This window comes from Cervus elaphus, chromosome 25 (genome assembly GCF_910594005.1).
Source record: "Cervus elaphus chromosome 25, mCerEla1.1, whole genome shotgun sequence".
Lineage (NCBI taxonomy): Eukaryota > Metazoa > Chordata > Mammalia > Artiodactyla > Cervidae > Cervus > Cervus elaphus.
The window spans coordinates 26,547,838-26,564,768 of NC_057839.1; the positions used below are offsets into that span (position 1 = coordinate 26,547,838).

Here is a 16,931-nt window from a genome sequence, read left to right on the forward strand (position 1 = left end):
TTGCTTCTGATGACTGATAAAAGCTGGATTTGGTTGTCTTTGCATTTTATAAGGCTGAACACTGATGTCATTGTTGAAATACAGAGATAGAAGAGTGGTGAATTGAGGAGTAGGAGCCCAGACCTTGTGGTGCGGGGGTGGGTGGATGGCTGCGAATGAACGCCCTTAAGGCTATGATATTGAGGTTTAGACCAAGTTTAATGAGCTCTCCCAGGAGAAAGGGATGACCTGGCTGACAGATGTAAGAAAAAATCATCTTAAATTTGCCATTTGAAATAGAATCCCATTCACAGTAAGTTACATAGTTAAGACCAATCTACTTGCTCATTGTTTAATAGACCAGGCCACAGAACTGATGAAAACAGCTGAATTTCAGAATATATTCTTATCTCTGTAAATTTTCTTTTTGAAAAGTCTTTCCTAAACTTTGATGGAGAACTAGCTTAAATTGTTAATATATGTATGTAATTTCATCAGATTGGCTATAATGAAGTGAGTCTAGGATTGGTTAAAACCTCAAGAACAAAGCAGGTTCTTAGACCAGGGACAAAATTTCAGTTGAGGTCCCTATGATGAAGAGTCTACATTTTGACTACTCTTTGGATTTTATCAAAGTGCCCATATAATTATTTGTCCATTTGTGAATTATGGACATAATAAGATGCTGTATCTCCTAGAGACTTAACCAGTAAGTTTTGTATGGAATATGAAAATAATTGATCTCTTGACAGCCAAGTGGTTGGGAACGCTAAAAGTGATTTATTTTTCTTGTTTTATGTATATTAAACCCAGAATAATTATCAAGTTTGATTACATAAATCTTAGTTGGCACGTGTTCTAGGAGTCTTTTCTCCTTTATGAATCGGGGGAAACAAATCCCTTTTGAAGTAAGTAGGGCATAATAAGTAAAATACTTCAGAACCTGTTCCTCTTGATTTTATTCTTAAGTGCAATAAAATTAAGTTTTGTAAGCATTCTGTCATTTTTAGGTAGAAAGATGATACCTAGATGTTTACAGAATATAATGTTGAAAGACATGGCTAATCTGGTACAGGACTATCAGTGCACAATTTAAAACTAAATGTCAAGCTAAAGTACTTAATCTGGTGGGAAATCTAAGGCAAGATGCTAAAATATGACTTTAAAATTATTTTTTTAAAAGTACTCAACTTGTGAGTGTTCCAAAGAAAGTATTTGTTACTGCTATTCAGGGACACACACTTCAAGTGGAAAATAAAACTTAAATTATGGTCATACAAGTTTTTATGTGAGAAACTCAGGCCATTTATGCTGGTATAGCTTGTCACGTTTTCCTTTAGAAATGCTTGGCAAATTTGTCAGTGACCCATTACCCATCCTGAAAGTATCAATAAAATGATACTGTGTAGAAATCAGACCTCAGACCCTCCTAGGACTCTTTAAAGTTCCTGTTTAACTGTCCTCCCACCCCACCCTTCTAACCTAAGGTGAGGGAGCTATATACAATGGGAAGGTAAGGAGATTTATGAAATAAAAATATTCTCGGTCTCTAGGAGGGAAGATTCATGTTTCTCTTCTTTGTCTTCTAGACTGTCCTTTTATTCGGGCCACTCTTCATTCTCCATGTACTGCATGATGTTCGTGGCGGTAAGTACTTTGGGTCTGTTGATGGTGGGTTATGTGTGCGGGCACTTCTTACGTTCGGGTTTGGTGTTTTCTCCTGCGCGGCTGCCTCTGACATTCTCATTGGCCTCACTGCTCAAGTCAACTGGAAGCCACTGCTTGTTGCACTAGGTTCAGAAGAGGAATGGATTGCCTGTGCTCTGCCAAGGCCAGTTACAGTTGTTTGAAATGACTTTTGTCCTTCATTTAGAGGAAGCAGACAGGTGCATTGTATAGCAAGCTGCAAATTGGCAACCTTCAGGATAAGAGGGAGCCTTTACTCTTGAAGCAGACAAGTTGTCTAGGCTACTTGTCACTTTCTGACAGTGGTAGAAGCCTAAACAGATCATCAAGTCTGCAAGCCTGGTGCTCAGAATTAGGTGACATATCCCCTTACTTTGGGCTATGTTTTCTGAAAAGGTTTTCTGGAATATACAGACAGCTCCTGCGTCATCTCAGCAGGTCACTGCTCTGAAATCCAGGCCAAGGTGGTGCTGCTGCTCCTCGTAGCCTCTCCCTGAGCTGGAGCCCTGGCCTCATCTGCACGGTGTGGGTGCTGAGCAGCCTGGCTTTCCCGCGCCGGGGGCTGCTGGGGTGAGGAGTTGTGATTACTGGATGTGAAGGCAGCTCTGTTGCTCTCATCTGAGCAAGTCTTGTTTTCCTTCCACTTTGCGAAACATTGCCCGGACTGCTTTCCAAGGACTAGGAAGGTTTCAGCTTCAGGGAGAGCCAGTTGCTGCAGGAGCAATTTTAGTTGCACTTGTATTATACAAAGTCAGCAGTGGAGAGTTAGAGAAGACTGGCACTTTGCATATCAAACTAGAGATGAATGTGTTTCGAGAGCAATTAGTGGAAGACCAGGCTTTCGGGCACTGCAAGGGGTTTTCAAAGGTCAATTTAATTGACTTATTTTTATCAATCCTCTTTTTATGTATAAAATTATCAAAATTTGGTGGGAAAAGGAGATCTCTACCCTTACAGATCAGATGTAATTTTTCTTTGTAAGTGGACTTTTATATAGTTGTGCTGTGTAAATTTGCTGTTATCTGGCTGTTTCCAGTTACCCTTTCCCCTCAGATCACAAGTGCTGTATGATAATTAAATCTATGATGTGGAGTAAAGATTCATGATGTGTATTGTTAAGATTACCTGCTGGAAGTTACTTAGTTGGTTTCATTTAGGAAGAATTTAATATCAGTTTTACCAGAATCTTACTTTTATTTGAAAAAACCAAACTCCAGAAATTAAAAGAGCATAAAATTTATAAAATGGAAAAATTGCAGATGTGTTACATAAAATTCAAATCCACAACTTCAAAACCTTTTCACTAGAGCTAATTTTTGGCTTCTTCAACATCTCTGGAAATTGCAAGGGTTTCATCATGTCTTAATTTTGTGAGGAAGAAACTGTACCAATTCAACAAAATTCAGAACTTCCTTTTTCAAAAATACCCAAATGTTTCTGAAATTGTGCCATAGGAAATGTGACTTATTTGATGGTGAAAGTGAAAGTCGCTCAGTCATGTCCGACCCTTTGTGACCCCATGGACTGTTCAATCCATGGAATTCTCTAGGCCACTGGAGTGGGTAGCCTTTCCCTTTCCCAGGGGATCTTCCCAGCCCAGGGATTGAACCCAAGCCTCCAGCATTGCAGGCAGATTCTTTACCAGCTGAGCCACAAGGGAAGCCCAAGAATACTGGAGTGGGTAGGCTATCCCTTTTCCAGGGGATCTTCCCAATCCAGGAATCGAACCAGGGTCTCTTGCATTGTAGGTGGATTCTTTACCAACTGAGCTATCAAGGAAGAGCTATTTGATGGTAGTAACAACAAATACTGTTCAGTTCATTTATCTTACTAGGAAAAGCTACCATTCTTCTTAAAGGGAGCCACCATTTTTTTTTTTTTTTCTTTTTAAATAGGGCGTGGGGACCAGGGGAGAAGGGAAAGGCTGGAGCTATTAACATATCCCGAGAACTTTTCCCAAAGCAAAGTTTGTGACTACAGTGAATGGCTTTTGAATGTTTGTATGCCCCAGAGCCAGACACCACCAGGGCAGCTTTTGTGGTTTGTTATTCACTCGTGTGTCAGTATCTTTGAGTCCTTCTTTATGAGAGATCTAAGAATCTGAGGTTGGTTGATACTGAAGATAATTTGCTTTTACACTACTGTCTCTTTCTGATAGCCCCCACGACACAGAAGAGGGATGACTGCCACCCTTTCACAGATGGGGAAATAGGGGCCTTGGGAGGAGGCTGCTAAGCTCTGTAAGCTCTCTGGAAATCTCTTGTTAATCAGGCTCCCTTGCTTTCCAGTTATTTTGAAGTTCAGGTGATACAGATCTCTGAAAGTAAGATGGCGACATGTAACTTCAACCCACTCTTTAATTTCAAAGAATATTCTCAGATGTATCATACTCTTTGCGACCCCATGGACTGCAGCCTCCCAGGCTCCTCCTCCTATGGGATTTTCAGGCAAGAATACTGGAGTGGGTTGCCATTTCCTTCTCCAGCGGATCGTCCCGACTCAGGGATTGAACCCGGGTCTCCTGCGTTGCAGGCGGACCTTTACCCTCTAAGCCACTAGGGAAGCCCTATCATACTCTAGACCTTATAATTATTTTTGCACTTCTTTGCTCCTTTGACCTTAAAATATCTGTATATTTGCTCAAACAGAAACATTTAATGAGCTTTTCTTGTGAAATATGAAATCAATGTGTGGAGGATGAAACTATAGAGGGCCTTGATGGCTAGCCTGCCCTGGAGACACCCAGGAACAAACAAAGAGGCAAATTAAGGATATATGCAGAGGGCAAATTACCTTAACTCTAGTTTGGTAATTGGGTCTGTATGAGTCATTTAGATGCACAGGTATAACGCAACAACAACAACAAATTCAGGTGAGGTTTGTCGTAGACCAAGAGCTTTGAAGAAGTAGGCAGGCTACAGCAGCCACGCACTGGGTTTCACCGATTCTGAGCAGTGGAAATACTGACTTGAGGTGGATGTAGGCTCTAGCTTTTATTTCAGCCCCTGAATACACAGATGTCTCCTTGCTTTCCAGCTTTCGTATTTATATACAACACTTAAACCACTACCCACCGCCCCGCCCCCTGCCACACACACATTCCTTAGGCAATGACTCATCTTGTTCTCCTAGGCATCTTGGCATCATGGGTCAGTCCCAGATTTGGAAGATGTAGTCATTTGAGGAGTCAAATTTGATAGCCAAAACTTCCCTGTCAATTCCTGACACCCAGAAATTAACTTCTAGTTAAAAATGTCTCTTAAAATACCTGACCATTGTTCTTCTCTAGCAGGAACCCTGCACCCTACAGTGCTAGGAGTTAGCCCCCTGAAAAACACCTAGGTTGGTGGGAGCAAAGGGCAGGGCTCCTTTCCAGGTAGCCAATTGATGTGCAACTGACTTTGACTCCCCTTGACTTTGGCCAGATGCCACGTTCCAAATTTACTTGATTGTTCAGGAAAAGAGGCATGGGCTGAAACCATCCTTTTTTCAGTACAATAAGGAATATACAGTTTTTCCCAGCACTGTCAGGGAGACTGTCACCCTAGGTTGCTTATATCACTGCAGTTATAGAGGTTTGTTTGTAAATTACTACGATTGTTTATATCACTACTGTTACGAACTTTCCATGTAAATGACTCCAGTACCCAAGTACCTCTCAGTGTCTATGCTTCAGCTTGGCTTCCCTCCCTCTCACAGACTGCCTCGTATCTGGGCCTTGCCCCCTGCTGTGTTCAGGTAGTGCTTGCCCGCCCAATTTAAGGAGGGATTTGAGGTTTAACTAGGAATTCTGTGAATCTGAAAGATGGTGAAACTAAACTCTAGAGAAGAATAAACTTAGGCATGCCTTTCAGTGCTCTTCTGGCCAGGTCTCTCATCACATGAAGGTGGAACAACAGTGTACTTGGCATGGTCTTAGGCCAAGGTATATTTCTTTGTGTTTAGCATGCTGTTGTTAGTCTAGTTCAGGGGTTGGCAAATTTTTTGTCATAGGTCAGGTAATATTTAGGCTCTGTAAATCAGGTGCAGTCTCAGTTGCTTTTTTTTTTTTTTTTAAATCAGTCACTTCAGTCACTCAGTCGTGTCTCTTTGCGACCCAGTGGGCGGCAGCACACCAGGCTTCCCTGTCCATCACCAACTCCTGGAGCTTGCCCAAACCCATGTCCATGGAGTTGGTGATGCCATCCAACCATCTCATCCTCTGTTGTCCCCTTCTCCTCCCACCTTCAATCTTTCCCAGCATCAGGGTCTTTTCTAATGAGTCAGTTCTTCACATCAGGTGGCCAAAGTATTGGGGGTTTCAGCTTCAGCATCAGTCCTTCCAATGAATATTCAGGACTGATCTCCTTTAGGATGGACTGGTTGGATCTCCTTACAGTCCAAGGGACTCTCAGGAGTCTTCTCCAACACTATAGTTGAGAAGCATCAATTCTTCAGCACTCACCTTTCTTTACAGTCCAACTCTCACATCCATACATGACTACTGGAAAAACTATAGCTTTGACTAGACAGAACTTTGTTGGCAAAGTAATGTCTCTGCTTTATAATATGCTGTCTAGGTTGGTCATAACTTTCCTCCCAACGAGCAAGCATCTTTTAATTTCATGGGTGCAATCACCATCTGCAGTGGTTTTGGAATTCAAAAAAATAGTCTCTGTTTCCATTGCTTCCCCATCTATTTTCCATGAAATGATGGGACCGGATGTCATGATCTCAGTTTTTTCATTGTTGAGTTTTCAACCAGCTTTTTCACTCTCCTGTCTCACTTTCATCAAGAGGCTCTTTAGTTCTTCACGTTCTGCCATAAGGGTGATGTTACCTGTGTATCAGAGGTTACTGATATTTCTCTTGGCAATCTTGATTCCAGCTTGTACTTCATCCAGCCCGGCATGTAAGTTAAATAAGCAGAGTGACAGTATACAGCCTTGATGTACTCCTTTCCCAATTTGGAACCAGTCTGTTGTTCCATGTCCAGTTCTAACTGTTGCTTCTTGACCTTTTCTTACTGTTCATGGGGTTCTCAAGGCAAGAATACAGAGGTGGTTTGCCATTCCCTTCTGCAGTGGACCACGTTTTGTCCAAACTCTCCACCATAACCCGTCCGTGTTGGGTGGCCCTACCCAGCGTGGCTCATAGTTTCATTTGAGTTGGACAAGGCTGTGGTCCATATGATCACATTTCAAATAACCATTTAAAAATGTGAAAATAAGCCCTTGACTCTAGTTGAAAATTGGGTGGAGGGACCCTCTTATTTTAAGAGTAAAATATAGGAATATCTCATTTTATTGTGCCTCACTTTATCATGTAAATCGAAGGTTTGTGGCAACCCTGCACTAGGGAAGTCTGGTGGAGCCATTTTTCCAACAGCAGTTGCTCACTTTGTGTCTCTGTGTCACATTTTGGTAATTCTCAAAATATTTCAGACTTTTTCATTATTACTGTTCTATTTGTTATGGTCATTAGTGGTTTTTCTTATTAGTGTTACAAAAAGATTGCAACTTACTTGAAGGCTCAGATGATTGTTAGTACTTTTTAGTAATAATATATTTTTAAATTAAGGTATGTACTTTTTTTTAGACAAAATGCCACCACACACTTAATGGACTATATAGCATAGCATAAACATACACTGGGAAACCAGAAAATTCATGTGACTTGCTTTACTGTGATATTCACTTTATTGCAGTGGTCTGAAACCAAAGCCACAACATCTCCAGGTATGGCTTAATACAGGTATGCCTGTATTAAGAGACTTTATGAGGCAATAGCATTTTGTAGTTACATATTACAGAGTGAGTTGAGGAAAGGCAGAAACAAACCAGCTTCAAAAAATACCTTACTCAACAATTTAATTGAATTTTAAAAATGAGATTTTATAATAGATCCTTTAATAGAGGATACTGGTCGAGTCATAAGGTCTCTTCAGACTAGTGTCTGCTGACTGGAACTAGGCCCTGCACATGCAGTGGTTGTACCAGATTGGCTCTGAGCTCTTGATTCGACTCAGTCTTAGCCACTGACCACCAGGGAAGTCCCCCCAGGTAGTTTTAACCAGCTCACACAGTGGGACTGCTGACTGGTTGTGGGAAGGGATCCTGGCTACATTCCTTAGCCACCTGCTGGTGCTTGTGGTGGTTTAGTTGCCAAATCATGTGTGACCCTTCTGACTCCACGGACTGTAGTCCGCCAGGCTCCTCTGTCCATGAGATTTCCCAGGCAAAGATACTGGGTAGCCATTTCCTTCTCCAGGGAATCTTCTCAACCCAGGGATTGAACCCGCATCGCTTGCATCTCCTGCACTGCAGGCGGATTCTTTACCAACCAAGCCATCAGGGAAGTCACCAGGAGCCCAGAACAAAGGTCTGGCCAAATCTTGACCCAAAGGCATTTCACCAGGGAACCTTGACTCCCATTTGTTTCAACATGTCACTTAAGAAAAACAGCATCAGAAATACCACTGATGACAGAAGTAGGGTATCAACCTGCCACAGAAAACATGACAGCAGGTTTAATTCTGATAATTATAGAGTTAGGGTTCCAAAGAAAACAAGGTTTTGTTGTTGTTTAGCCACTAAGTTGTTTCCAACTCTTCATGACCATGGACTGTAGCCCTCCAGGCTCCTCTCCATGGGATTTCCCAGGCAAGAGTGGAGTGGATACCATTTCCTTCTCCAGGTAGTCCCTGTTTTCAACCTGCCTTTTTATGTCACCAAGTCTTCCACTTGCTGTCTGGCGTTTGGTGGATCGCCCTGCTTACAGAACCGGTAGCTGCATGTGTCACCCTTTGCTCCTCGGCTGTCCTGCCGTGGGGCCTCCTGAATCTGTAGCATCTCAGTGTGAAGCCTTTGCTTCTCGGGAGCACCTTAGTGAAGTGCTGCAGGTTGCTTTTGTCCTGCCAGAACCTTGTCTTTTATTTCTAGTTGTGACCTTTCTACTTCACCAGAAAGTTGAATTTCCACTTGTCTCACTGGCCACCTGGTTTTTTAGAGTGTGGCTGCCACTCTTCTCCATTTTCTATTAAATGGCCCGTTCTTGTCTAACCATAGCTTTTGTTTGCCAGTAGCCTATCATGTATCTGTTAGGGACCGTTTCTACAACTTGTGAAAAATAAACAGTTCCTTCATAAATAAATCCTAGAACAAACACAGCCCAGCAGATTTCTGGGCCAAGTCTGTCCTAAGTCATACTCTGCCCTCTCACAAAGTAAGGCAGGGTATGTGGTGCCCTTCAGTTCTGTCTGTGGATTGGCAGTTTCCCCCAGCGGGGTAATTTGAAAATTGTAGATGCTGCCACTGAGCCAGCCAGTCTGCTACCATACACAGCACTGGATACAGAGTTCCAGAAGTTCTAAATCTTAAGATACAAGCAATTGAATGCTTTCCTTCTTGTAGTACATATGTGATTAACAAATGCACATGTAGGGAGAAGGGGAAGAGTGGAGGTTGCAAAGGCAACAAAGGTAATAAAGCCTTTTTATTCTCAATTCTGGCATTAAAGCATGAGCAGTCCCCGTATCTAGTTCTAATATAGCAGTGCTGAGATATATCAGATATTCAGTTTCTCTGAGACAGAGAAAGATGGAGGAATAGAGACTTGTTTTTAAAGGAACATATATGCTTTCCTCTCCCCCGTCAAAGGACAAGGAGTAGAATAGGAAAAAATAAATAAATCCACAAAGTCAAAGAATGGAAAAGGAGACAATAAGCAAGAGGAAAAGATTTTGGAAAGCATTATAGAGTGGTAGGAGGAAGCTGAATCTCTAGTGCCTCTAGAGGGTGGGAGCTTAAAAGAGCTGCACTGTGGAACCTGAGAACGGCTTAGGAAGTGGAGCCCCTCGAAGGTCAGCACTGTACGCTTTCTTGGACCTGCTTATGTAGGATAGGCTTTCGGCTGGCAACACGAGAGGTCAGTTGTCTCTGGAGTTCAGGGCATGTCAACCGCACAACTCAGGTGACCCAAGGTTCAACAAACTCAGTGTGTGTACCTCTTGGGGGTCTACTGAAACCCAAGTCCTCACGGGGAAGAGCAGGGCCAGAGGTGGTGCCCGGCTTTTGCTACATCAGTGCCTTGGGCCCAGAGATACAAAACAGGCAAATAGGAAGCCCACTCAATTAGCCAGTCTCACTTAGAGCTGAGATTTGTTCTGTAACAAGAGCCTTACTCAAGCCATGGCCATTAGTCCCCAGAAGAGACGAACACAGACTCTATTTAATTAGGTACTTAGAGGGGAAAGATTTCACCTAGAGTATACTGCAGTGTGTTTGGTTATTGATCCATAAGCAAATGTTATTTTCACAGGGATGTTGAGGAAGAGATTGGGGCAAAATAATACTTACTTAACATATGTGTGTGGGCTACCTAAAGTCAAAGAGTTCTTTGGAAGAAACAGAGGGATTTTAGAATCCTAACTGAGGAAGAACCTTGAAAGTCCTGAGTTTCCTTTATGTTGGAAGTAAAAAAATAAACCCCTAAGTCCATTTGACAGTTGTTTTTTCACTATGTTCCTAGCAGGGAAGGGTGCAGTTCTCCCTAATATGTCTGCATTTAGGTCAAGTATTTGTAATTCCTAAGTATATGTTTTTATGGTCTAAATAACCGATGCCTTTAACCATCATCTGAAAAGATAGCTTAACAATAACTAGAAGAGAGACAACTAAACTTTTGGATAATAACATACAAAACTTGGCCCCTAGTTAAAGAACTGTTTTCCTTAAAATGAACAAAAAATTTCCAGTTAGAACTAATGAGGTGAATATTATCTGGCACGGCTGTGGTACCTAACTGGCTTTAGCTAGCACATGCTAAGTAACTCTGCCCCAACCAGAACCAAGTATCTTAGCACCTCCAGAATCTTGAGACAAGCCTCTTACTCTGTGCTTGCTTATAGCTTCAACAGCAGCAAACAAAAAAGGGGAGAGGAGCTCTGCAGAAAGCCAGTGGCACTTCAGCCTGTTAATGAGTTGAACTCAGTTAAACAACTGGTATGCTCTTTTAGGATTAGATGTTTATACTATAAGGGACTTTATAAAATTAGACGACCTCTAGGTCTTTGCCAGGTGCTAAGAACTGAACACGCACAACAGTGCCCAGTGAACTAGGAATGGACTTGTCTATCTACTTTAAATAGGCAGGATCAGTGGGCACAGCGACATAAATTGTTTTCTGCAGACTGCATTTAAGTAAGTTGTATGAGCCATAAATTATTGAACAGAGTTTCTAAAATGAATATTACGAATTATATTATTAGATAGAAGTTAGGGAAAAAAAAAAAAAGACCATATTTGCTGAAAGGTGTTCATAGGAAACTATTCCAAATTTGTTCTTTATTACAGTCTTTGGGGATGCACCAAAGTCAAGGGCAGGCTGACACAGCAAAGGGGAAATTCTCAGGTCTGACTAGTGTATGGAAAATCATAGAACTTTAAAGGGTACAGTGCTATTGAAAGAAAACTCTTACTGGATCAGGACTAAACTACAGACTGTATTCTTTACTTAGGCAGATTATTGTATCTACTTATAAATACAGATTTATTTAATCTCAGTCACTCATGTTAAATAATTTGAGGCTAGAGGAACTCTCAAGTAAATTGTTTGGGTGAATTAAGCAAACTTAGTTCCTAAATAGGCTGCGCAGAAAATACAGCAGCCTGGCCCAGAGTAAGGGCAGCCTGTGCTCAGAGCACTAGCAGTTGATCCCAAGACTCCGAACTAATGATCACTGTAACTCAAAATGGAAGGGAAGGAGCAGCCCCTGAAATCCTAGGTTATAAACACAGAAACGCTTACCTTGTTTATAATTTGGAGAGTGGTCTAACTAGATAGGTAATAAATTCTTGTAAACTGGTACTAGGGCAATTTGTATTTTCGTTTTATTTTGGGATTAATTTTTAGGTATTCATGAGTACAAGAATGCTTACCTAAAGCCCTCTCCATATATAACAACACTGATTAATGATTATTAATACTTAATGCTGTCATTTTAAACATCAATCCTCTAGAAATGATATTTAATATAAAATATAGTCTTCAGTTGGTATATTAAACTCTTTTTCTCCCCCCTGTCTTTTCTATTAGCTTTACCTTCAAGCCAGAATGAAGGGAGACTGGGCAAGACTTTTACGCCCTACACTGCAATTTGGTCTTGTTGCTGCATCCATTTATGTGGGCCTTTCTCGAGTTTCTGATTACAAACACCACTGGAGTGATGTGCTGACTGGACTCATTCAAGGAGCTCTGGTTGCAGTATTAGTTGTAAGTATACATGGCAGCAGCCTACATCTTGAAATTGATAAACACTTGGATAAATAAGTAGGAAAAAAGGTTCCAATGAGAAAACTATGTTAAGGCAGAGAATGTAGCTCAATAATTGCTACTGGGTAAGGACCCCAATGTTATTAAAAGTCATTTTAGGACAGACACCAAATAATAACCTAGGTTATTTACTTTCTGCCGAAGTTATTAAAAAAATTTCTTGTTTTTTTTTTTTTTAAATTGTAAGAAGTCCTGGGTATAAAGTTTTCTTTTTGGTATAAATTGAAAATAATTTACATGAAGTACGACACATTTTTTTCATTAAGGGCTGGCTGCATAGTGAAGCTTTTTGCCCAAGACATAACAAAGCAACTCTCAGGATGTCTTTAACAAAAATTCCTGTTAGCCACTAATTTGTTGTTGCTGTTTAGTCACTGAGTCGTGTCCGCCTCTTTGTGACCCCATGGACTCCAGCCTGCCAGGCTCCTCTTGGCCATGGGATTTCCCAGGCAAGAATACTGGAGTAGCTATTGCCTTCTTCAGGGGCCCTTCCTGACCCAGAGAGTGGACCTGCATCTCTTGCATTGCAGGCAGGTTCTTTACCACTGAACCACCAGGGAAGCCCAGCCACTAATTTATTGGTACCCTTAGCTTGTACCCTGTAATGTATATCCTTTTTTTTATTTTTTGCACACTGCTTATTGCAATTTTGCTAGGGTTTTTCAACTTCTTTAAAATGGTATCACTTAATACTCTGGCCCATTCTAAATGTTATCTGTTCTACATAGGCTGTATATGTATCAGATTTCTTCAAAAAGAGAAATTCTCCTTTTAAAGAAAGAAAAGAGGAGGATTCTCATACAACTCTGCACGAAACACCAACGACAGGGAATCACTATCGGAACAGTCACCAGCCTTGAAGGTGGCAGAGTGCCCAGATGAAGCTGGCCTGCTTTCTAAAGAAAAGTGATTGCAACCAGAAGGCAAGAGGATGCGTCTTTCTTCCCGGTGTACAAGCCTTTAAGGGACTGCTGCTACTATACCTCTTGGATGCCTACTTTACCTGTGTGTATATAGTTACATTTAACACAATGGTTACCTAATAGCTCTAAGTTCATTTAAAAAAATTTCAATGGCCTTTCACTAAAACAATGCCCCACCTGTACATTTTTTTTATTAAAAAATGTAATGCTTATGTACAAATGTGTATGCAATATGCTTTCTTAGAATGATGCTTGATTTAAATATAATACATATTAAAATGTTTCAGGACAACTGTCTTGAGATGGGAAAACCAAATCAATACTTATAGGCGTTTGTAGTTGATTGTAATCAGACAGGTGGAGAACAATTTACAATTCCACATTCCTTAGCTGACTGTTTATAAGTAGAGGCTGGCGGCAAACACAATATCTCTCTTGATTTTGGTGATTCCTAAGAGAAAAGAAAATATGATTTAAATTTTCAAGACCACAAAGAATGTAATGCCCATCCACTGGGGTTTTAAACAGTACTCATTAAATTGGTGAGAAGACAGTATGGAAAATACAAAACCCTTGCTGGTCTGAAAGACACCTAGAGGAGTTCATAACCATCTCTGAGAAATGGGAAACTTTGAAACCAGACCCCTGTTCTTATGAATCCTGACTCTAAAAGTACACCATGTGTGTAGGGGCTGGGGGTGTCCAAAATTACTTTAAAAGACTTGAAAGGAATAAGCTGTCAAAAGAAGTTAGTTACCCAAAAGCATGAATTTTCAGCCTACAATGGAAGGCACTATATTTCAGTTACCATGTGAAATTCTTTCTGGGCTAAGGCAGGACAAAGTTTTCGAAAGTTTACAAAAAGTAGACTTAAACCCACAGTGATTAAATAGGTCTGCTCTATTTAACAACGTTGAAAATGTAAGCCAGTTTCTGCAAACTTCTTAGAACACTAAGTAGATAGTGAAATCAGTAGGTTTGACTGTGGGCAACCAACTCAGAGCAGCACCGCGTCTGCTATTCTTTGGTGTTTTAAGTCCTTTTTCTCAGCCAACATACAGATGGCATGAAATTATTTGCAAGCGTGTGTGCCTCCCCCCATCACTACCACCATGATCTAGCCAGCCTTTCCTGAGTTGGTCATCCTGCTTCCAACCGAGCTCATCTACAGACTTGCCTACAAAGCACCAGCAAGAGCTGCCTGGTGAAACCCATGTCAGAGCACACCACTCCTGTGCCCAAAACCTCCAATCACTTCAGAGGAAAAAGCGGAGTGCTGGGGCCTACAGGACCATTCTTTTCTTCTTCCAGCCCCTACTGTTCCATCACTGTTCACTGTGCTCCAGCCACACTGGCCTGTTGCTCAAGTACATCAAGTAAATATGGAGGGACTCTAGGCCATCATATCCATCTTTCAAGTCTCTATTGTCTCTTCCTTTGTTTGTATCACTACCTGATGTATTTTAATTGTTGACCTGTTTACTGTCCACCTCCCTGCACTAGAATGTGAGCGCCATGAAGGCAGGGGTTTGTGTCTTTTTTTGTTCACTGCTGTATTCCTTGGTGCTTAAACCAATGCCTGGCACACAATAAGTGCACAATAAATATTTTGAAATTTTATCTATATTCATTTACAAACTGTTTCCAACACACACTGATATTTTCTTTGAATGCTACCAGGTGGCCTGCCATGGCAGTCCAGTGAAGAATATCTGAAAATGTTCTCCTAGGTTATGGTCAAGAGGATTTGCCGAAATTACTAGAACTTCATGGGCCGGATACTGACCTTCTGCAAATTTATTCTCCAGCTCAGTGTTTCCAATGGCTTTTGCTGCTTGACACATTTGTCGAAGTAGTTCTTCCAAGCGCCTCATACAACGAATTATGCTGCCTGGACAGAAAAGGAGACAAACCACTTGTAAAGTGTATCCCTTGTAAAGTGTAAATAATCAGGAAAAGCAGAGCTTTTGTTAAGACACAAGGAAGGTGAACAAGGGGTGATTAACCGATAGTCCTCTGAGGAACTTCTACTGCAGTAAATCAGGAGTAAACGTGACTAGTGACTGCTAGGCACCAGGAAGGCTACAAAAATGAAAAGTTTAATTCCCATCTTTGACTCAGGGTAGAGAGAGTCATGGATTTACTTTAATGTGTTGACACTTGCTCTTACAGAAGTACACAAAATGTCCTGGGAACAGAGGACAGAACAACATGGGTGAAGGGCAGCAAAGGTGACATAATCTGGGTCCTTTATGCGTAAGGTCACTGTCAGGCAGGGACAAGGCAAGACCACGGAGGCAGTGCAGAAATGCCTAGCAGGCTACAGCAGGCCCTGGGTGTGGCCTACTACAGCCTCTGGATACTATTCTGTGAAGAGAATGCAACAGGGAATGTTTAAGGAAGGGAGTAAGAGAATCAGATTTTCATTTTAAAGGTGCAATCAATCATTCTTCTGGACCTTAAACAGCTCTTTCATTAATACTTTCCTCACACAGTGTATCCTCAATGAAGCATAGAAGAGGCAGTCAGTCCCTTCCCACTGGGATCTGACTCCTTGTCTAAGACAAGTGTTTGCATCACAGGTGAAGTTGTAAACACACTTTCACTTCTGTCAGACTTGCATGAGGAGGAGCCTCAGGATTCTTTCTCTAAGTGCCACCTAAGTTGAAAACTCTTGGATTTTAGTTTTAATGCCTGAAATACAAGAGGAGTATCAGTTCTTTCTGGTATGCAAGCTGTGACCTCACACTTCAGGTTCTTATTTAACTCCTTGTAACACTGGAATAATTTATTAACATGTATCTTGTAAAACACTCATTGTACTGTGTTCAGGGCTCTTTTTCCCTTTTAATGCCCTCTACATTATGAGCCAATGTGCCCAAGGGAGAAAAACAATGGAGATCTAACTCATAAAGCTTTTGCTCTTAAACATGGTATGTTATGTTGGTAGCTGGAGAAGATGTGGATGAGAAATACAAACTTCTAAAGTGGCAGCAGAAAGGATGGGATTCAAAACTGAAGAGGGTGCAGAAGAGTGGAAGAAGGCCCTGGAATCGGGAGTAATTTCCTCTGAAGAGAGAATAAGGGACAAGATATATGCACATGAGTTTCTAGCTTAAGAAGACAGGCCTACTGGCACCTGCCTTTCCTCTGAAGCAGAAGTGATCATCTACAAAGCTGGGACAAGTTGAGGTAGGTGCGCAAGGAGAGCAAAGAGGATCTGGAATTGCCTGTAAGACAAGTCTCAGAGCCAGAGACAAAAGTCTCTGGAGGTAGGTAGACTAGGGATTACATTTCAGCTGTGCCATCTACTGCCTGAGAGACTGTATTAGCAAGCTAGGGAAACACTATAAACTAAATGAGGCAGAATGTTCCTAGTGTCAGGTACCGAGCTGGTACACACCAATCTCTCTCCTCTGCTACTGCTACTTCTGTTATTACTAGGAAAGTTTAATGTGATTCTGAGGTTACAGACTATGGCTTCTGAAGACACCAAACGGTACAATTTTTCTCCAGTAGAACTCTGCTATTAAAGTACAGGAATGGAGAATGAATTATTAGACTGATCCACCTTGAGGTGCATATAATGGCAGATGGAAACACAAGAATCTCAGTTGCATCCTAATTCTCTTTCCATGACTAGAAAGGGAACTGCGGCTCAGAAGGGAAGTTCCAAGCAGTAGGTTTGTCCCCTTCACAGCAGGTCTCCAAGAGAATGAGGAAGCAGCTATATGATACCTACCTGGGCATTTACTTCCTGTTACTGAGACAACTGGTTCTGACACCAATATGCTATATTAATATTTTGAAAATTAACAAAACAAATGAAAAAACAGACTTGCTCCTGTTTTTACTAGTAACCTTTAACAGGAAAAAAAAAAAAATTATTTCACAAAAATGTTCCCAAGTAGGAGGAGACTGTGTCATTGGCTACTTCCAACATCCTACTACCATTTTACAGATGAGAAACCCTAGAGGGGTTTATGACTTTGAGGTTCACCCTTTAGAGCAATGGCTTCCCTTTAAACTGTG

General features: G+C 41.3%; 2 protein-coding genes across 4 annotated transcripts in view; one reads left to right on the plus strand and one right to left on the minus strand.

Moving 5' to 3' along the window:
- Positions 1 to 14,519, plus strand: part of PLPP1 (phospholipid phosphatase 1) — a 107,860-nt gene extending 93,341 nt beyond the window's left edge. For all 3 annotated transcript variants that reach the window (XM_043887290.1, XM_043887292.1, XM_043887289.1), the window contains 3 exons: positions 1,569 to 1,626; positions 11,740 to 11,916; positions 12,705 to 14,519. In XM_043887290.1, coding sequence (XP_043743225.1) covers positions 1,569 to 1,626; positions 11,740 to 11,916; positions 12,705 to 12,836 — 367 coding nt within the window. In that variant the 3' untranslated portion in view covers positions 12,837 to 14,519. The remainder of the gene's footprint in view (positions 1 to 1,568; positions 1,627 to 11,739; positions 11,917 to 12,704) is intronic.
- The window catches only part of MTREX (Mtr4 exosome RNA helicase), a 93,515-nt gene continuing 89,638 nt past the window's right edge, over positions 13,055 to 16,931 (minus strand). The window contains exons 26-27 of the mRNA XM_043887287.1: positions 14,686 to 14,790; positions 13,055 to 13,350 (exon numbers count right to left, since the gene is read on the minus strand). Coding sequence (XP_043743222.1) covers positions 13,298 to 13,350; positions 14,686 to 14,790 — 158 coding nt within the window. The 3' untranslated portion in view covers positions 13,055 to 13,297. The remainder of the gene's footprint in view (positions 13,351 to 14,685; positions 14,791 to 16,931) is intronic.